Source organism: Urocampus carinirostris, chromosome 14, assembly GCF_059441175.1.
Source record: "Urocampus carinirostris isolate Australia breed hairy pipefish chromosome 14, RoL_Ucar_1.0, whole genome shotgun sequence".
Classification (NCBI taxonomy): domain Eukaryota; kingdom Metazoa; phylum Chordata; class Actinopteri; order Syngnathiformes; family Syngnathidae; genus Urocampus; species Urocampus carinirostris.
The window spans coordinates 15,439,505-15,461,925 of record NC_142362.1 but is presented as its reverse complement, the minus strand read 5'-3'; the positions used below and the strand labels follow the sequence as shown (position 1 = coordinate 15,461,925).

Sequence of the window (22,421 nt, the reverse complement as noted above, 5' to 3'; positions counted from 1 at the left end):
CAAGTCAAGTCAAATTTATTTATATAGCCCTTAATCACAAAAATGTCTCAAAGGACTGCACAGGATTGCAATGACACAATTACCTGATCTTAGACCAACACGCGGGGAAGGAAAAACTCAAAACCTCAGCGTGAGGAAAAAGTGAAACCTTGAGAAGGGACCTCACAAGTGGTATCCCCCTAGCATTACAGTACACAAACACAGTAAACACTAGGTAACATGTTGAAAATTTGTCCGGAAAGTGCATGAAAGCAGCGAGGCCCCCAGCCTGTAAACTAGTCCAGAAAGTCTATGACGGCCACGACGCAGCTTCGCATCTCTGCCAGCTGGTCCATGCAGGCGTTCACATGCATCAGGTCAAACACCGGTCCGCTAACTCATCTCAAATCGTCCTTCTCCTTCGTATCACCACCAGGCAGGCAGTCTGAAAAAGACAGGACAATACAGAATATGAGGTGGGCATCAATCATAAGCTTTGGAATAGAAGTGTGTCTTGAGCCTTGATTTAAAAACGTCCATTGAGGTTGCAGATCTTATCTCCGGGGGCAGGGCATTCTATAGCACCGGGGCCCGGATGGAGAACGCTCTCAAGCCTGCAGACTTCTTGGCTCTCGGAGACACAAGTAGACCGGCATTTTCCGAGCGCAGACTCCGTGCAGGAACTTAGGGGGAAATCAAATCAGAGAGATAAGAGGGTGCAAGTCCATGCAAACATTTATACGTTATTAAGAGAACCTCTTAAAGTCACATCTTAAGTGGACTGGGAGCCAGTGCAAGTTGGCCAATACAGGAGTAATATGCTCAAACTTTTTGGTCTTAGTCAAAAGTCTAGCTGCTTGCAAAAAAACAAGTATTTCAAGAAGTGGTGATGTGTCATTTTTTTCATTATACCTAGTTTTTATGTAATATTTACCTTATTTGGTTTAAAACAGTAATATATAGTTTATTTAGATTGATAAGCAGTTGGAATATGTCTATCAATTCATCCATCATCTGCACCGCTTATCCTCGGTAGGATCGCGGGGTAGAATATGTTTAGTGATCAGCAAATAAATTATCTTTTGAAGATCTTTGCATTTAAAATATATTATTTTAGATATTTTAATTTTTAATAACACCAACTCTTTCATCTGCAGCTTTCTTGCAGACGTTACACGTCCCTTAAAAATACAGTGTGTATTCTTCAGTGCCGACAGGTAGTTAAACAAAGAAAAAACAATATCCATTTAGATAATAAGCAAAACTATATGATCTATCATATAAATGTGCATTTTTTAAAACATTAGTTTTTTTTTAACGATAATGAGCCTCATCTAGACTGAGCTGTGTCACGACCAGCACACAGGATAGTCCCAAATGTGTGACATTTTCTCACAGTTTTGTTGAAAGAAAGAGGAAGGGCAGCGCCCGCAATCCGATGCTCACTGGACGCGGGAAGCAAGTCGCTCTCACAACCAGATTGTGATCCGATTACGGAAGTGGATCTTCCGTAGCGGGCGATGGCGGCGTCAGGGACGGAAAAAGAGGTCGATAGCCGGGACAGGAGAGCAAAAATGTGGTCGGGGTCAGAAACGGGTCGTAAGTCGGGACAGGAAAGCAAACGTGGTCGGGATAAAAACGGGTCATAGCCGCAGACAAACGGGAGCAAAAACGGGACAGGCAAGAGTCAGGTTCAAGAAAGGCTTGCCTTGTATCAACAGAGGTTCGCAGATGGACTGACCACAGGGAGTGACAGGACTGGGTTCAAATAGTGACAGGGAGCAAATCAGAACCTGCGGCAGTTGGCGCCAAATGAGCGGGCACAGGTGAATCACAATAGTAATCATAACAAGCTGATATAATTGTCGGTCATCTTGCTGCTATGGGTCCACTCAAAAATCCAAAAACTTTGGAAGGGTGGGTAAAAATTCCAAGAAAATGAGTGTCGTTTGGTTTCTTTACTCCCTCGTCTGTATTTTTCCTTTTGCTTTGTAGCACTTGTTTTTGGTTGCACTACACGATACAGCAACATCTAGTGGTTTGAATATTAAACAAGGTGTCCCTTTAAATCTAAAAGAGAGAAAAAGAGGAAAAAATGAAAATTGATATACAATAAATTGATTTAAAGATACCATAAACCAATGAGCTCAATTTTTTCACCAACCCGCGGGTCAGAAACCGGCGACTCTTGAGCCATGTGTGGCTCTTTAGCTCTGCCCAAGTTTTCAGAAAATCTTTTATTATTGAAAAATATAAGGGGGACTTATCCATTTTTTCATGTGTTTTAGAACATGACACAAATATTCTTAATGCTATCCAAATCTTTATAAATATTGAGAGTAAATTATAAATGACTAACATCTTTTTATAAATCCCCTTTTGGTTTTGGTTTAATTTTTTTTTGCATCTCTTTTCATATTTGGTCCATTATGGCTCTTTGAATATTTTTGGCTACTGACCCCTTCCCAAAGCAATTGTTTATTTTATTTGACTGATATTGTGTTATCAAATATTAAAACGTGCTTGAATTTTGGGTAAAGTGCTTGTAAATGCTTGGAACTTTTTGCCATGTTAACGACTCTGCTTAAAAATGATGCTGACACTGCTTTCTGGTTGCTTAGCTATGACATCGCATTTCTTCTTCCTTTGTGATTAACTGCAGCTGGCATTAGTTTGTATGGCATTGTCGTATGAAGCGTCATAGCCCTCTACGGGTCACTCCCAGGAGGACAGGCGCATGCTACACCCGAATAGGGGACTATGAAATGTGTATTAGTGCAAGAATTGTGTGTCAATTGTGCACATTTATTATGGTGGTGTGCAAGGAATTAAGGAAACGTTTCCCAGTGGTAAATTGTGAGTGGAAAAACTTCCTGCACCTGAAAATATGAGCTATTTCTATCCATCTACCTTGGTCATATCCCTCAAGAGGGGTGACCGACAGCAAGACAAACACGTATACAAAAAAAGAAAAGAAAAAAGGAAAAAGTAGCAAAAAACACAAAAAAAAAAAAATTGACCATGGCCAACCCAAATGCCCAAATACCCAAACAAGTTCAGCACCTGGGCACCCAAGTTGGTCATGCTTTTGTCCCTCCAGATGAAACGGGACACAAGAAAGAGGCCGTGTCACTCGAGTCAGGGTGACACAACTCTTCTGCTCAACAGCAGGGCCCGACAGCTTTCACTGGTTTACCCCTGCCACATCATACAGGTGCCCTGCCCATCCCTTAATACACATCTAAACATCCCACTATCCTTTTACAACACCTCTCCACTCATTCCTATCACCAACAAGAGTTCTAGCTTCCACTATATTTAGACATCAAAATATGAGGGAGAGATTTTTCTTAAAAACTTACATATTTAAGAGTTACTCAAGAGATAAAAATCATATGTCTTGAAAATTCAGACGCAAGATTAAAAATCTCATATATAAAACGCAGATCTATTTGTTGGTCTGAAAATACATGGTTCAAATTTCTTTAAAAGTGTTTGAATTTGGCCATGGAAAATATGTATAAACTCTTTTTTATTTTATTTCATTTTATTTCACAACGTAGACATCACGCTCACGCCAATGGGCGACGCACGCTAGGGGGCGCGTTTTCCTCCTCCTAAAAAGGGGGCCGTCTCCCATAGCCATTCAAAAGCAAACGAGCCAAACGAGATAACTTCCTGTAGTCATCACCAGCAGACGCCGAAGTCTTTCTCCTCCTCGTCCTGCACTCCTTTCCCATTCATCAGCAATATCTCCTTCTTACGTAAGCCCACTCACCCTTAAGATGGCCCCCATTCTCATCAAAAGTGTTCTGATCAGCGAAAATGTGGATCCTCGCTGCAAGAGCATCCTGCAAGAAAATGGCATCCGAGTAACGGAGAAGCACAACATGAAAAAGGAGGAATTGATAGCAGAGCTCAAGGTAAAATTGTCATTACATAACAGCTTCTTACAACTACACTGTTCTTTGTTTTGTGCATTGCATTCAACGTGGATTTTTTGGGGCGAAACATCCACTCTTGTCCTCTTTCTCCCATGCTGGATTTATTTGAATTGCACGTGGGTTTTTATTGAAACGCTTTCGCTCGAGTTTGGAAAGCAAGCGCCGCCCAATCCTGTTGAGATGATGCAACTCGTCCCATCACTTTCGAGTAGAACCGCTTCGTCTGGAATAAATGGACCACGTGATTCACACCCTCGTTAAAATATTTCCTTTTTGACTGAAGCTGACCATGGCTGCAGCCGATTACACTGGTTTGTTCAGTCTATCAGGGTTGGGTAGGGTTACTTTAACTGGATTACTCTCAATTACTTTTGGATTACTCCAACACCAAATATGCTATTAAAAGACAAAAGAAACTAAGTATGAATAAAATTACTAAATTTTGTGCAGGCTTGGGGAGTAATGGAATGCATGGAACGGCAAAAATGATGTTGGCAAGCTGTTTGGATTTATTTTCATTTTGTTTCTGTCGCATTTTATGTTAGTTTTGCCGGAGATCAAAGCCAGGAGAGAAAGCTTACCACGTGTTGTGAGTCATAATTTTTTTCATTTAGTTTATTTTGTCTTTTATTAGCATATTTGGTATTGGAATAATCCAAAAATAATTGAAAGTAATCAAGTTAAAGTGACCCAACCCTGCGGTCTATTAAAATGAAATCTGTTCTTCCTGAACTGTAGGCCACCTCATAATAAATAATACAATATAGTCTCAAAAATGCGATAAAGTTTTTATGCTTTGTGATGCAATCAAAAAACAAACCAACAAACTGAAATATTGCAAGTCTCTTCATTTTAATTTTGCAGATTATGACAAAAACTCACCTCACACATTTCAAAATATTAGAATGTCATGAAAAAGTATACTAGTGTGCTGTAAGCATTTCTTAAAAGAACATTGTGCCTCCTCAAATGACACAGATGGAAAAGACTGTCTCATTTAACTAACATCAACTAAACATTTACAGGTTTCCATATTTTAATTAGGATAGCATGCAACCAGAAAAGGGAGGAGCAAGTAACCGAACCATCACGTTTCTTGTTTTAGCGCTGTACCTGTACTTGCCCAAGACACACCACAGGAAGTGGTATCCCGACGACCCTAGTGGTTAAGGTTCCAACCTACAAACCAACAAACCCTAGATAAGAACATTAAAATCACAAAATAATATATAGTGATTGTCTGTGTGAAGCAACTTGACCTGGTACAGTGGTGTTAGTGAGTGGATGCAGAAAGGGGGGGGGGGGGGGGGGTGATCCCGGATTAAAAAGAAAACTGATTCGGAATCTTCCACTTGTGAGGGTCGACATGCCCTGGGGAGATTTCCTTGAATTAATCGCCTCATTCTTTTTAGTCCAAATCGTCGATCGGTTATTGCCTTGCAACTTATTGGCTTGCCTTCTTCATATGTTTGTTTTTTCCAATGCAATCAGGTTTTTGCTCCATACTTAAGCATTCCATTCCTTTCACATAAGGTTGAAAATGGAAAAAGATGGGGGAGGGAAATAAAAGTATTTTATCGTGTTAACATATGGTTAGGAATTAGATATTAAAATGTATCGTTTACCAAATTGTTCCAATTAGCTATCTGACTCCATTAACCAAACCCAACCTACATTCACCTAACAATGCGCGCTCGTTTCTTGATGAAAAAGATGGACAAGAGACCTGCATTTCCACACGGGGGCAGATTTAATTTCTTAAGCAATTTTTAACTAAGTGAACTCAATCGAATACGGCCGAACTAGTGTCGCTCAAGTCTCTGTCAAGCCTCCTCTCTTTCGTTCTCTCGCTTCCTCCTCTCGGTCCACGTTTTTCAGCAAGCTGGTGTGCCGGCTCCTCCCATGGGCGTGCCAACGAAGCCCCCTGGGCTCCACCATCTCGGAGAAGAGCGTCCCGATGTCTGGACCAACCAAAACAACTTATCCAAACAAGTCCTGTTATCAACAGCCCTAGACAAAATATTCTGCTTCCGGATCAGCGTGACCTGTCATTAAACTTAAGCCTACTTGGTGAAAATCTTCATTGCACTCAATAAATGTAACTTGTATTCAATAGTATAAAATCTTTTACAGTCAAATGTATAAAATCCTTCAGTATTTATGAGAAAACCTTTTAAATATTGAATGATAATGTATGAATCTCCATTTCTTCTCTTTTAAAAATAGGATTAATAAGTTTGTTTATTTCTTGCAGCTCCAGACATATTTGTTTTGTGTGTGTGTGTGTGTTAAAATTTTGGGTGTGGACCCCTGACCTAGGTTGGATAAGTATATTACAAAAACAGACAAGAATCTTAGAAACATAACTCGTCGCACGCAAAGTTTGATTTTTATGTTATCATTTGTTGTTGATGTCGTAACGAAGGTTCAATAAGCTTATTCCACACCGTAAAGCACAGGTGTCAAACAGGCGGCCCGCGGGCCAGATCAGGCCCGCTAAGGGATTGAATCCGGCCCGAGAGACAACACTCAGAGAAGCGCAAGAGAAAAACAAGCTGCAGGTTGAAATATGTCAACTTGATGTTGCCAAAGCCAGGTGTCTCGAACAAAGACACTGTACTTGTATTTATTTCTCTCTCTCTCTCTCTCTCTTTTCTACCCTTTTCCTCCCACTCTCTGTCTCTGTCTCTTTCACTCTCTGTGTCTCTCTTTTTCTCTTCCTTTGTTGCTCTTTGTCTCTTTCTCTGTGTCTTTTTAACTTCTTTTGCTCTAACTTCCTTTTCTCTCTTTTCTCTTTCTCTCTTCCTACCCTTTGCACTTTCTTTTCTCTCCTTTTGTCTTTCTATTTCTCTTTGGATTTCTTTCCTCCTCTCCCTTTCTTCCCGCCCTCTCTCACGACTTCTCTTTTCATCTGTTTTGTTTCTCCCGTTCTCTCCCTCTCTCCCTTTTTTTTCTTTGTCCTGCCCTCTCTCCCTTTCCCTCCCTCTTTCTCCTTTTACTTTATCTCTCTTTTTTTTCTCTTTAATCTACCAGTCCGGCCCCCAACAGAATGTATGTTCTATCCTGTGGCCCCCGAGTTAAAATGAGTTTGACGCCCCTGCCGTAAAGTGAAAACTCCATAAGGCGGGGGCCGTATCCCGGCAGGGGTGTTCTGTATTTGTTATAATCGTAAGTACTGTCAAGCATGCACGGTGTCAAAAACAGATGGCGGTTGAGTAAACGGGTGTAAACACAAGCGGCCACTTGGTGCTAAAAACCGTGCTGGTTGAGTGGCTAGTACCGGTTTTCAGTGTTTGATGATTCAACCAGGCGTGTTGAAACACAGCGATCTGTCTTTTTTTTTTCAGGACTACGACGGCCTGGTGGTGAGATCGGCTACCAAGGTGACGGCGGATGTCATCAATGCTGCCGGCAATCTCAAAATCATCGGGCGAGCCGGAACCGGGGTGGATAACGTGGATGTGGAGGCCGCCACCAAAATGGGCATCATTGTCATGAAGTAAGTGTGTGACATCAGACCAGGGTTCGGCAACCAGCACTTCTGGAGCTACAAGTGGTTATTGGGCGTTCCCTGGGGCTTATTCGTAAATGGTTGGTAATGGAAAAATTTATAGTTTATCGAGAAGGACAAACATTCCTAACATTTTCCAGTGGATTTATATATACATTGTCAGTGGTGTGCCGTGAATTCTACGCTGAATTAGTGATGTGTTGACCGTGACACATTTTTTTCTAGGGATTCTGTGTTGTTTACTTTAAATGTGTTGCGCATGAAAAAGGTTAAAATTGTTTGTTCTTTCCTGTCCTCATCTTTAGTTGCACTGCACATTACAGCAACATCCACTGGACAAATGTAAAACACTGTCCCTTTAAGAACAGAGGAATGTTTTTATTGGAGGAGTTTTCAGTGGCCCCCAATTCAATTGAGTCTGAGACTCCTGCCCTGGATGAAGGAAATGACGGCTATTTTTGGACTATATTGGTCCATCGTTGGATTGCCTAACCCCATTTTAGGCGACTATTTTCGGACGAAATCATTTGTAAAACAGACTACATTTTTTTTTTGTTTCAAAGATTATTGGACTAGATTTGAACCATGTTCGATGAGGGAAACACAAAAACAACCATTGTAGACTAAATTTTGCCTATGTTTAGGCGTTTATTTTTTTACTAAGTCATTTCTAACACAGACCAGATTCAACCCAAAATCCAATGTCGTAAATATGTCTTTTTCTGGTTTATAGAAAAAAGTTGAAACAAATATCTTTGATTGGACTAAATTTGCACTACTTTAGACAGAGGAAACATAACAACTATTTAAACTATCCATCCATTATCTGCACCGCTTATCCTCAGTAGGGTCGCGGGGGTGCTGGAGCCCATCCCAGCTAACCTCAGGCAGTGGGCAGGGGACACCCTGAACTGGTTGCCAGCCAGTCGCAGGGCATTCACACCTAGGGACAATTTGGAAAGGCATGTTTTTGGAATGTGGGAGGAAACCCACGCACGGGTAGAACATGCAAACTCCACACAGGAATGTTCGATTTCATGACCTCAGAACTGTGCCGCACATGTGCTAACCACTGTGCTGCCGTGCTGCCCCTATTTGAACTAAATTTGGCCAAAAATGGATAGTCTGAATCAATACAAATGTTATGGCTATAAAACTTTAATTGCAGCAACAACTACGACACATAAAAACATAAATAATAACCTAAAATAAAATTGCAATACTATTTAGGAATGTAGTCATATTTTACTCGCCCAGATTTAAAAGTTCCCTTTGAAAGGGGCTTTGACAGTAAATCTGCGACCACATCAGTTTCTTTTCCTCCTCTAGCCATTGTGTGTTGACAAAAATGCTATCAAATCAACACAAAATATCGTACCATATTTGCTTGTTCCGTGCGTTAACGGTGGGTAGTTGCGCAAGCGCAGGGCCATTTTGACAAATTTAAAATTTGAGTGTCTAACCCAACAGCGATTTCACACCTCTGTTACACTTTAGGGTGCCAGCAAATAAAATATTGAAGGTGTTTGGGCAGATTTTTGAGCCTAGCAACAAGTAATTCTGAAATGTGATTGGTTAAATGCCTGAATATTCAACCAGCGAAAAAGCAATGAAAGGAAGCTGAGAATTTGGTATGACTGTATTTATCATCTGTGGCGTTATTTAGGCACAGCAACAAAAACAACATCAACCATTGTTTAACAAGTATTGATGGACAAACTATAAATAACATAACATGATTCAGATATTTTTAGGCCATCAGGGAAGGCTTTTCAGGCCCTCGCGGTCTACCACTGTATATAGTATATATAAGCAGTGTTGTCTTCCTTTATAAGGCTTATTTAAATCTTATATTTTAGGCAGCTTCAAACATGCGTATCTGTTTTTTCTTTTGGGTCCAATATGGCTCTTTCAACATTTTGGGTTGCCAACCTTAGCATCAGACCAAAATTATTGGGATGTTGACATTGTGAGTTAAATAGATATCAAATATGTGTTGCAGCACACCGAGCGGAAACACCATCAGTGCAGCCGAGCTGACGTGCGCCCTCCTGATGAGCCTTTCAAGGTAACTTACGCTCATTTATATGCAAATAAAATAGAAATATTTTGCCCCATCAGAAGCTTATTATTTGGCTCTTTTTATGTAATTTCCTATTTTAAAACATTTGTTTTCCTTGATTCTAAAATAGAATCTAATGCAGGATTTTAAATATTTTTTAGTCATGTTTTTAGCAAATTTTTGATTTAATCGGTTGGGCTGGTTTTCATAGTAATTAGAACAAAAAATTCGTATTAAATACTTCCTAAATTTGAATATATTATATTTTAATGCCCATATTAATTAGATCTTCACTGCAGAAATAAACATAATTTTTGCCCCATCTTTTTTGTTATAAATATTTTCTCCGTTTACAATGTATTTTTTGTGTTAAATCTAAAATGTAATGTATTTTTTTTTTCCTATTAAAATCTTAATTTATTTTTTGCTTTTGTTTTTCTAAGTACCATAAGAATATAAAACTTCTTAAAAATCTTCTTTCTATGATATATTCACTTGGTAACTTAATCTTTTAATGCGCAAATGCGTTACATTTTCACTGCAAATAATTGGTATTTGGCCCGAACCAGAGATTTTAATGATTCTCTTAAGTATTTTAGGTATTTCTTATTTTATTATATATTAAACAATGTATTAAAAATTTATAAGTATTTTATAATAACTTGTAGTCAAAATAATTACAATTACAAAACAAAACAATTAAATTATGAAATATCTTATTTTACTCTACTGAATAAAAATTAGTTTTTGTTCAGTTTGATATTTTTTGCTTTTGTTTTTTGTTTACTAAAAAAACTTAACCAAAATTATTGGTTGACCCATTTTACTAAATACAATTTTTTTTCAGTAAAATGATGAATATATTTTTCAGTTTTTTTATTATTTCTGCCGCAGTAAGAAAAATAATCGCTGTTTTTATTTTAACGATTTCTTTTCTAGTACTATACTAAAAAATATTTAATTGACTATTTTTTTCTTGTTAAATACAACAGTAGAAAATTAACTCAATGTTAATGTTTTTCAAGTCACTGAAGACCTCACAAAGTGCATTACAATGTGCTTCACTCTTTTCCCTTTTACACACTAACCGATAGCACCGTCAGCAATGCAAGGAAACTACCTGCTATCGGTTGCATTGGGGATTCGGTGTCTTGCCCAAAATAAACATGAGTATTTCTGTAGTACTATTTTGTAGTATATCTTGGTTGTATTTTTGTTGTATTTTGGTATTTGTAGGATTTTCGTCATGTATCTAATAATATTTTGTCATAGATCCATGGTGTGTCTGTAGTATTTAAGTGGTATTTTTGTAGTATTCCTGTACTACTATTTTTGTAGTATTTTTGGGTAGAATTTTCATAACAATTTATTATTTGTTATAGTATTTCTCTAGTAGTTCATCGTATTTCTCAAGAATTTTTTTTTTCTGCAATAGACAACCTTTTTATTATTATTATTATTTTTAAGCAAGAAAAATTATCTCTAAAATTGGGGAAATTTTCTGATGGGACAGTAATTCTTTCAAGGGACAGTGTGCAGTATTTAGTGCCTCCTAGTGGTAACAAAAACCTTTCATTCAGTAAAAAAAACATTGATTTGAATACTAAGCAAAAATACATAAACTTTACTACCAATGCTATTTTTTATAAGATATCATAGGTCGAGAAATGTGTAATTTTTTTACTTAGTGGAATCGCGACATAAGGTCGCCGCCATGTTAGTCTGGCAACTTGCTGCTATGCTGTGCTCATTTGCAATGTTTTCTCTTCGCATGAGACGATATGGTGCCTCATAGTGGTCCAGTACTAGACGATGGGGTTTTAATAATGTTTCTCTCCGGTGTGAATTCTTGCAGAAATGTGCCTCAAGCTGCAATGTCCATGCGGGCCGGCAACTGGGATCGCAAAAAGGTGTGCAAGCGCTTTGGGGCCAATTCCTTTTATGATTGCATGGCTGCCTCCATTGTCCAATTGCTCATTAGTAATCGGGCCGGGCCTTCTGGTTCTATGGTGCCAACTCGGTTATTGTGATTTTTTTCTAACATTCCAGTTTATGGGAGCCGAGCTATACGGTAAAGTGCTCGGGATCGTCGGACTGGGGAGAATAGGAAAAGAGGTTGCCAATAGAATGCAAGCGTTTGGCATGAAGGTCGGTCGGCTCGCCACATGTCAGCATTTCTCTCCGGTAATCACAAAAAGTGCAAAGTTGTGCAAACAATTTGTTTGTTTTGTCAGACTATCGGCTACGATCCAATCACTCCGGTCGAAGTGTCTGCCAGTTGGGGGGTGGAGCAGATGCCTCTGGAGCAGCTTTGGCCTCTATGCGACTACATCACAGTTCACACTCCATTGATGCCCTCCACTGTTGGTGAGTCTGGCTCGGTTTTAAAGGGACAGTGTGTCATATTTATAGGGGTAAAAAAAAAAACTAGTACATTCAAAAACAAACCAATTTTGGTGCATTTTCTGCGGATCATTCGATGTAGTTTTTTTGAGGGCTGATACTAATTACAGACGTTCCCTGACTTACGATCATTTGACTTCCGGATTACGGCGGATACGATCATTTTTTTTGGGATGTCAAAAAGTATCCGGACATCACTGTATGTTAGATTTTGTATTGTGTGCACCTTTATCCGAGTAGAGGACAGTGTTTTAGTGCTTCTTTCCACAGCGTGGCGCTGTGAGAGCTCACCCAGCGTCCACACCAAAGAAGAAATCTGGCTAGTTCGTGTGTATACATAACAACGTGGACTGTATCTCCAGCGCGTTAAGAACTTTGACATTTTTATTGTTTAATATTTCGTGCATCCGTTTAATATGGTTGGTGTAAAGTGTAAGGAAGAGGCGAGCCGTTTCTTTTGAAACAATGGTGGAATAAGAAAGCTTGATGCGGTTGAGAAAATGGTCGGAATGCTTTGTTTTGGTCACTTTTTTACCACTGAGGAGGACCTCTTGAAGCGTAAGTCCCAAAAGTAAGTAAACCTCACTTCATTTATCTTTATAGAGCATATTGTTCTATGAAATGTTTATTTTTTAGTACAAAACAACACAGGTTACTTATACAAGCCTTGAACATACTATAAAAACCTTAAACATACAAAATATAGCACTGAAGCAACTTACGGACAAATTCAACTAACGAACAATCGTCCAGATTGTCGGCGCTTGTCGTTCGTAAGTAGGGCAGCGTCTGTATTAAGCATCGCCAAATCCCCTCATAAAACCGTTGTGAAAATAGCAATTGAAATTTCAACAGTGCTGGCGAATTAAAGTCCTTTTTTAGAGCCAGTTTGAGGAACTAATGTTATGGTATCAGCTAATCACTACGCTTTTGACTTTAGTGTGTTTTTATGCCTTCTCTCTTTCACAAACAAACACGCTTTATTGACAAACTCATCTTATGATGAGAGCTAATATATCCGTCTCCACCTGACCATGCTTCCCTAAAACAAGTCAACTACACTTTTTACGCTCAAACACTGACCTTTTAAAATCTCATCAGCGTTCTTAATTCACAGGCATTCGGTACTCAGGAATTGGCAGAGCTGCCGCTGTTTTTAACCCTGTTATTTTCCAGCTCGGTGTAAAGTTGGTCATACTTGTGAGATGTAGAGCACTGGAATGCTATTTACATTTTGGGGGGAGTTTTCTGTGTTTACCTTCCACACCTCTGTATTTTCACTCCTAAAATCTTTGACTGCCGAGTCCGGAAAGCTTCTGCTTCAGTGGTCAGAAGGTGCGGGGTGGGTAGTAACCGAGACGGAAAGCAGGAGAACTGGAGAGAGAGAGAGAGAGAGGCTCTCTTGCCACTGAGCCTAAATAATCAGCACGTCGAATGAATAAAAATGTCGATACTGTTATCCGTCATATTCCCAAATATCGGTGCCAATTATAGGTCAAGCTCTAGCATTTTCAGAAATACTTAAATGAGAGCAGAAGTACAGAACCTGCAACAATAAATGAGAGCAGTTTTTTTTTCAACCAGTGTGCCGTAAATGGTCTGCATTTATATAGCGCTTTTCAAGTCAATGAAGACCTCCCAAAGGGCTTTACACTTTTCCCTTTTACACACTAACTAACCAATAGCAGCATTAGCCATGCAAGGCAGCTATCGGGGGCATTAGGGATTCAGTGTCTTGCCCAAGGACACTTCGACAGATAACCCGGAGCTGGGAATCGAACCTGCGACCTCTTGATACTAAGATGAGCGCTTTACTTCTGAGCCAATGCAGCCCCAATGCCGTCAGACCGTCTAAAGTGCCAACGGAAACTGCCCAATGTAAATTTTGCAAAAAGAAATTTCGCCATTGCTCAATATTGTTACTTTCTTCCTGTGATCAGCAGAGTAACGTACATTATGACTAAATGTACTGTATTTAAAAAGAAGAAACCATTTAAAAATATATATATTTTCTCAATTTTGTAAAGTTACAGATATTTGTATCTAGGCATATAATGTTGCTCATCTAAGTGTTATTTTTAGTATGAATTTTTTTCCATTAAAATAAATTCATCTTATTACTTTTAAACATGTGACATGGGAAAATAACCTTTAAATGAGCAATGTTATGTGATAGGGCTAATGATTCTGATGACGTCATGTATTTTTTTATGTCTTAAAAAAATGCCAATTATAAAACAAGACTTCGGAATAAATTATGTACATTTTTCATTTTAATCCTACATATTTGAGTAAACTTTTTCAAATTGAATGCAAAATAAAAAACGAATTTTCCTTTGTTACTTTGATTCTTTTTGATAAAATAAATTTTATCATTACTATCTACTATAAGAATGATTTTAGTTGAATATGGATGTTATAAGAAAAATAAATAAGTGGTATAATTTTATTTACTACATTGTCCATATTTTTTTTTTTTTTTTACGAATGAAAAAAACACAACCTAAACGTTTTTTTATCAAGGGATATTTTTCAATTGTAATACAAGGAAAATATTCCAGAAAATGCAATATTTTTGCAAGGAAAAGTTATTTTACTACATTTTTGCTTTAGTTGATTCAGTAGTGCCTTCCAGGAATGATGTTTTTTATTTTTGTGGTCTCGGCATAGTGAGTTAAATGCCTTTTTTACAGGTAGAAATTGGCTTAATAGTCTTGTCTGTTTATCTTAATTCAGTCTTTAGTGAAAAGTATGCGGCTTAAAATAAAAAGGATGGAAACTCTTTAATTGCCAAATGTTAATTCTAAAAATAAATGACCAATTTCCTACACATGGCGATGAATTGTGCTTAGATTTTATATTTCCCCATGCCAAGGTCTACTCAACGACGTAAGCTTCGCCAAATGCAAGAAAGGCGTGAAAGTGGTGAACTGCGCCCGAGGTGGCATCATCGACGAAGACGCTCTCTTGCGAGCTTTGGAGTCGGGACAGTGCGGAGGAGCCGGCCTTGATGTCTTTGTGGAGGCAAGATTATTTTGTTCTCATTTGGCTTTGTGTTAATTGTATATAGAGCCTTGTTTTCCAAAATTCTGGCGGGCCGCCAGGATCATATTGGTCTACCCAGACTCTCATGAATTTGTATTTTTAAAAAACAAGATTTTTTAAGATTTGGCGTAGTTAATGGTATACACACTCATGTATAATCAAACCCAGTTCGCAGTGATGCGAACATCGAATTCTACCACTGACACACCAGTGGTTTGGATGACATAAGAAAAGGCAGTCGATTTTTATTTCATCAACATACTATTTTTAGTCCCGATAACAGAAATAGATGTTAATTTTGTTTTGAATTTCACATGTTACGATAATACATTTGTCAATTACAATGCTCAGAATAGAATAGAATAGAATAGGAGGAGACACGCACACACTAATCTTCTAACAAGCTTCTTGATTTTTCTTTAATAATGCACCAAATGAGTCCGTGACTCCGTAATCTGGATAGCTTCTGCTTCACTGGCTCCGCCCCTGGTCGCTTATCCAATCAGAAGGCACAGGGTGGTTAGTGACCAAGACAGAAAGCAGGAGAGCTGGACAGAAAATGTGCAAAATTTTCTTCCAGGAGACAATGCCCCCGGACCACCTTAGACTGTCCACCCACCAGGGTCTCAAAAAATTCAATGGGAAACACTGTACAGTATTCCTTTGCCATTTCTCAGTTTGAGTTTTACGTCTCAGCTGCATTGCAGATTTTTTCCTAATAAGAGGTTGCAGGGTTAAATAGGTACTTTGAAAAAATATGGTGTTACAACATGTTTAGCCAAATATTTTTTTGCGTTTAACTTTTTACATTAGATAAAAGATGTAGGCTGCTGCAATATGTGATCAGGGATAATAGATCACCGCTCAACTACAGTTTACTTTTTGGTAGACAGAGCTGCAAAACAAGCTGCCAGACATTTATAGGATTTTATAGTTCTTACTTGGTAGCAGGAATTTACTCAATACAGGTGTCATTGAATGGTTTTACTGCTTCATTCCCTCATGCTGAGGTTTTTGAGTTTTTCCTTGCCCTCATGTAGGTTTAAGATCAGGGGATGGTGTAATAGTAGCCTGTAGTCTGTACAACCCTTTGAGACTCTTGTGATTAACGGCTATACAAATAAGCATGACTTGAATTCTTTTACTGATTTTGCAAAGTTCTGTTAATTTTTTTTTCTTCCTCATTGGAGTAGTAGTTCCTGACTTTCAATGTAATAAAAATGTATTAAAGGAGGACTTTTTGTGCTGCAGGAGCCCCCACAGAACCGGGCGCTAGTCAACCACCCTAACGTGATTTGCTGCCCGCATCTCGGCGCAAGCACCAAGGAAGCGCAAGCAAGATGCGGCCAAGACATCGCTTTGCAGATCGTCGACATGGTGAAGGGAAACAAGCTGGTGGGAGCGGTCAGTAGGTTTTTATGACACTGAGTAGTCCTTACAAATGACACACAGATGTGCTAAATTCTAACTGTAACCGACTAAGTCATGTGACAAAAAGACATTAAAGGTTACCATGTGACAGTCCATAAGTTTAAAATGTGCTCTCTAGTTATGAATTATGACAATACAGTAGACCCCCATGATACAGCAACTTTGTGATGTTTTCACATGACTAAGTGGAATAAGATTTTTTGCACCACCTTGTCACTGCAATATAAAACAAACAACAATTTCACTCACAGAAAAATGAGGATGACCTTGCAAGTTACCGTAGGTCTCTAAGATACCTGTCTGCTTTTGCTCAACATCAAATGAGATGCCGGTTTGTTATTGGTTTGTGTCACAGTATCATGAACATGCCGATATGCAGTGTTCTTAACTCACACAATTCTCTGTTTCTGACTCTCCGTCGAGAATCTTAAGAGTTTAATTAAATAAACTATGGGTCCCTAGACTTGCAGCGATGCTAAAGGGAGAAGCAAAAACATGGTAACCATGGAAACGAAGCTTATTCCTTTTTAAGAGATACAACAAAGGCACATGCATAGTTACTCTTGCTAAGGAATATAGCTGTGACACCTCATCTCATCAGCCGTACCGCTTATCTTCAGTAGGGTCGCGGGGGGCTGGTGCCCATCCCAGCAATCATCGGGCAGTGGGCAGGGGACACCCTGAACTGGTTGCCAGCCAATCGCAGGGCACACAGGGACAGACAACTCATTCGCTCATTCACACCTAGGGACAATTTGGACCGGCCAATTCACCTGAAATGCATGTCTTTGGAATGTGGGAGGAAACCGGAGTGCCCGGAGGAAACCCACGCAAGCACGGGGAGAACATACAAACTCCCCACAGAAAGTCTGGAGCTGGATTTGAACCCACGACAGGTTCCCATGACATGAACTGTGCCGCACAAGCGCTAACCACTGCGCCGCCGTGCTGCCCTAGCTGTGACACATATATATATATTCTTTTCTCAATAGGTGAACGCACAGGTTTTGGCAAGCACATTCTCCCCTGACTCTTACCCTTTGATCAAACTTGGAGAAGCCATGGGAGCAGTGCTCCAGTCATGTAGTGTGACCAAGACCCCGCTGAGCCTTGTGCAAATCACTTCTGAAGGTGAGTACCTTATTATTAGCTTTGCTTATCTTGGTCTTTCAAAGAGCAAGACTATTAGATGTAGTCCTTGTCCTCAAAATCCAATTTAGGGTCCAAGATTTTGAATGGTCTTCCTACACCATAGTTTGATAACTCCAAGAATAAAATGTCATCCTACTGCATCCAAATGCAGTGCAATAAAAAATATTTGCCCCCTTCCAATTTTCTTTTACATAGTTATCACTCACAAGGGTTTGAGATCATCAAACCAATTTTTTATATCACACTGAGACAACCCGGTGAAATATAAAAGCCAGTTTTGAAATGTTGTCTATTTATTAATGCACAAAAAGATCAAAACCTGTCTGACCCTATCTGAAGAAGTAATTGCCCCCTGAACTTAATAGTAAGTAGGACCACCTCTAGCAGTGATAACAGAAATCTGGGGTTTATGATAATTGGTATAGTCTTTTTGAACACTTTTGAGAAATTTTGGCCCACTCTTCTTTGCAAAATTGTTTCAAATCTGCCACAATGGAGTGTTTTCTGGCATGAACTACCCATTTAAGGTCGCACCATATCATCTCAATTGGATTTAAATCCAGACTTTGACTTGGCCACTCTAGAACCTACCTTCCCTTTTTTCTTCTTCTTTTTTTTTTCAGCGGTAGAACATCTGGTGTGTTATGGATCGCCGTCCTGCTGCATGATCCAAGAGCGCTTGAGTTTGAGGGCACGAACTGAAGGCTGGACATTCTCCTTTAAGATCTTCTGGTAAACACCAGAATTCATTATTCCGTCAACCCCAGCAAGTTGTCTTGGTCCTGAGGCTGCAAAACAGCCCCAGACCATTTACTATTCATGACTCCCCTATAAGAATGGCACTGGTCAAAAATGGCTTCTATGGGAGAGTTCTCCGGGGGGGAAAAACCACTGCCGTCACAAAAGAACACAAACATTTACCAGAAACAATCTTGATTATCCTCACCAGTTTTTAAGAAACTTTCTGTGGAGTAATGACTTAAAAATTTAACTTTTTGAAAGTTGTGAGGCCAGTTACATCTTGCGTTAAAATAGCACAGCATTTAACAAAAACATTTAAGCATGGTGGTGGCAGTGTGACAGTCTGGGGCTGCTTTGCTGCCTCAGGAAAATGACAACTTGCTGTGGTTCACAGAATAATGAGTTCAGGTGTTTACCAGAAGAGCCTGAAGGAGAAAATCCACCTATCAGTTTGTGCCCTCAAACTCAAGCGCTCTTGGGGAATGCAGCAGGACAACGATCCGAAACACACCAGCAAGTCCACCTCTGATTGGCTCAAAAAAAGAAAAATGAAGGTTCTGGAGTGGCCAAGTCAAAGTCCAGATTTAAATCCAATTGAGATGCTATGGTGTGACCTTAAACAGCCAGTTCATGTTAGAAAACCCTCCAAAATGTCAGATTTGAAACTATTTTTTCAAAGAAGAGTGGGCCAAAATTCCTCCACAGCGTTGTGAAAGACTCATTACCAATTATCTCAAACGTTTGATTTCTGTTTTCGCTGACAGAGGTGGCCAGATTCGCTATTAGGTTCAGGCGGGACTACTTTTTCACATTAGCCCAAATAGTTTTTTATTTGTTATTTAATGGAATCAACATTTAAATACTGTACTGCATTTTGGATTAACTTGGGTTGTGTCTGTGTGATATCAAAATTGGTTTGATAATCTGAAATCTTTGTGAGTGATAAATACGTAAAAAAACACAGAAATCAGGAAGGGGGCAAAAACTTTTTCATGGCACGAATGACTATTGTTTTGTTCATGTCTTTTACCTTTTAATAACTGAAAGAAATGACGATAAATTAGCCTCTAAAACTGGTGTCGAAAACAACTTAATTATACTACTACTTGGATAAACTGAAACAAAGATCATGAGATGATTTTTTTTTTTGTCTTTCTTTTTTTTTTGTCTTCGTCTTCTTCTTCCCTGGTCGCTTATCTAATCAGAAGACGTGAGGTGGGTAGCAACCGAGACAGAAGGCAGGAGAGAGGGACAGAGAGGCTCTGCTGCATCTCAGCCTACTTAATGCAGTTTAAATGATATTTAGCCGACCCGTCAAATTAATAAAAAAACATAAATCTGTCAAATCCCCAAATATTGGAGCCTGATAATTGGTGGACCTCTGTAGATCTAATGATAATTGCTCATTCTGCATTCATTAATTGTGTTCCTAAATACTCTGTTGTTTTCTTAATTGAAATAGGAGATTGCATGAAGTCTTCAGCCAGTTACATGACGGCCGCGGTGCTGGTCGGCCTGTTTAACGGCAAGTCGGCTTCTTGCCCGAATTTAATCAATGTGCTGAGTCTGGCCAAAGCATCCGGCATCACGGTACGTTGTGGAAACTAAGAAATTATGGAGGACCAATCCTGCCATATATAGTAATAAAGGTATACATAAATAAATACCTACAAATATATTTGCCCTATAAACATATTTAAGTCACATAATACCTACTTGTCTAAGATCAATGCAGTTTATTTATAAGGCATATTAATGCATTTTGTCAAATATTTTGTTGTGTTTTTTTTCCTCGCGTAATTGTCATGCATTGTTTTTTGTTTTTAATTTTGCGTATTTCCACGTGTTTTTCGTTGCGTATTTTTTGGCTTTTTTTATTAAATGTCGCGTATTTCCACGAGTTTATTCGGCATGTATTTTTATCCTTGTATTTTGGTTGTGTATTTTTTCGCCGTGTTTTTTTTCTTGCATTTATTCTTTCTATGTTTTTTCTGTATTTTTTTTCCTCATGCTTTTCGACTTGTTTTTTGGCTGTAATTCTGCACATTCCTTTCATCATGTATTCCGTTATATTTTTCATTCATGGTGAATTTTTTCGTATTGTTTTTTTTTTTTCATGTTTTGTTTCCGCATTATTTCGATGTGTTTTTTATCATGTTATTTTGTCGCATATTTCAGTCTCATTTCGTAGTGTTTTTTTTTTTTCAATGTGTTTTTTGGCGTGTTTATTTTTATTTTTATTTTATTTATTTAGTTTTTATTCCTGGATGTTTTTGTCATTATTCCATTGTGTTTTCCGTGGTGCTTTTTTTCCGCGTTATTTTGTCATGTATTTCGTTGTATATATTGGTACAACAAAATATTAGTCAAATGAGGGGTCGAGTCATAATGGTCGAGATTTCCATCAAAGATCAACCACTAGGTTAAAAACTGAGGCAACTGAGCAACCATCTCATTTTCTATACGATTTTGTAGTGACAAATTAAACGACAAAATAAATACTGAAATTAAAAAGAAAATTACGAAATAAATAAATATCACTTATGTAATCTATTTAGATATTGCGTGATTTATGTATTTGTTAATTTACTTATGAGGCATATATTTGTAGGTATTTATTGAAATATTTATTTCTTATGGCAGAATCGGTCCTCTGTATAAAGAATCACAGTTACTATAATCGTTGTCGTGTAAAATGATGATCTCAACCCGTTTCAGGTCAACCAAAGCCACAGCGCATCCAACGAGGCTTCACCCGGCGCATGCACGGTAGAGATCACCACTGACGGTTGCAACTATAAAGCTACTGGCACTCTCCAAGGCGGGCGGCCGGCCTTGCTGGCACTGGGCGGGAGTGTTTTCAGGCAGCCCGTCTCGCTGGCTGGAAATCTACTCTTCTTTAAGGCCTCTCCCAGCCCTCAGATGGTCGCGACATTGGCGGGTGAGTGAACCGGTCCATATAAAGGAGCTAGATGGAATTTGGAACTTATTTTACTCGCTGCTCCTGGCTTGTGTCATCATTGCAGCCTTAGTCAGCTCATTCATGATGTGTGTGTGAGTAAGTGCATTTCTTAGATGCGCTTCAGTAAACTCTTTTTCATATTTTGGGGGGGTTTGGGTTGTGCATTGTTAACACATACTTAATGGAAAAATATTTTACTTTCAACCCTTTGAGGACAGCTCAAACGATGCACCCACCTTTAATTTGTACTGGGTTTTTTTCAGCCAGGACTGACTTGATAGAAAATTAATGTTCGTTTAATGAGTCATCAAACTAATGACAACAAAAAGCTTAATTCTAGTGTATGTATTGCTGTTTCTCTTTAATTACTAACTAATTTTCTCCCTATTCTTCCTGTTTTTTTCTCAGGTCTTCTAGCCAATGAAGGAGTCCAAATAGAATCTTTCAGTGCTCCAGCAGATTGCTCCAGTGCCAGTTGGTACTGCGCGGGAGTCTCTTCGCTGCTTCGGGACCTCAACTCTTTGAAACCGTTGGTGCAGGATGCAGCCCAGCTCCGTGCTTGAAGCAAAACTGCGACACACCTTTGTGTCTTAAATCATCCGGCTTTGCCTTAGCATCCACAAACTAGCATTTTCAAGATCATTTGCAACTTGCATTCCAGTGTTACAATGTTTTTCACTGTTTTGTCAGTAAAACTGGTGAAAAATGTGCTTCATGTTGTTTTTGCTGTGATTATTTATTATTTATAATTGTATTTCAAGACGCAAAAGTAAAGGTGTATCGACATTTTGTTCTGTGTACATTGTTACAAAGAATGACAATACAAAGGAAATTATTATTATTATTATTATTATTAAAAGCAAGATTTTTATGCCAATAGTTTATCAGAGGCAATACCTTTTCAAGTCAGTCCATGTTTATTTATATAGCCCTTTATCACAAGGAGTCTCAAAGGGATGCACAGACTATTGCAAACTACAGACTATTATTACACCATCCCCTGATCTAAAACCTACATGAGAGCAAGGAAAAACTCAAAAACCTCAGCATGAGGAAAATGAAGAAAACCTTGAAGGGGGAGCCACAAATGCTTAACAGCTCTCTTTAGAACACATGCAGTGCAGTTTTTCACTGCTGAAAAAATATCTAAATTGAGCAAGATTCAGCAATATGTCCTTTGTGTACGACAAT

At 38.8% G+C, this 22,421-nt stretch overlaps 1 protein-coding gene across 1 annotated transcript; it reads left to right on the top strand.

Annotated features, from left to right (window-relative positions):
* The first annotated feature begins 3,621 nt into the window (after nucleotides 1-3,621).
* Nucleotides 3,622-21,940, top strand: phgdh (phosphoglycerate dehydrogenase). Its single transcript, XM_088353426.1, has 12 exons — nucleotides 3,622-3,902; nucleotides 7,271-7,422; nucleotides 9,437-9,502; nucleotides 11,352-11,406; nucleotides 11,546-11,644; nucleotides 11,731-11,863; nucleotides 14,775-14,923; nucleotides 16,196-16,348; nucleotides 17,368-17,506; nucleotides 19,731-19,858; nucleotides 20,987-21,209; nucleotides 21,639-21,940. Exons 1-12 carry the CDS (start codon nucleotides 3,765-3,767, stop codon nucleotides 21,791-21,793), a joined length of 1,590 nt encoding a protein of 529 aa, XP_088209552.1. The 5' UTR covers nucleotides 3,622-3,764; the 3' UTR covers nucleotides 21,794-21,940.
* The last annotated feature ends 481 nt before the right edge of the window (nucleotides 21,941-22,421 follow it).

What these genes read in the sequence shown, in the direction of transcription:
- phgdh (XM_088353426.1), top strand. Translation starts at nt 3,765, where the DNA reads ATGGCCCCCATTCTCATCAAAAGTGTTCTGATCAGCGAAAATGTGGAT. An exon ending in CTCCTGATGAGCCTTTCAAG is followed by an intron (nt 9,503 to 11,351) that starts GTAACTTACGCT and finishes GAATTCTTGCAG; the next exon opens with AAATGTGCCTCAAGCTGCAA. An exon ending in GCAACTGGGATCGCAAAAAG is followed by an intron (nt 11,407 to 11,545) that starts GTGTGCAAGCGC and finishes CTAACATTCCAG; the next exon opens with TTTATGGGAGCCGAGCTATA.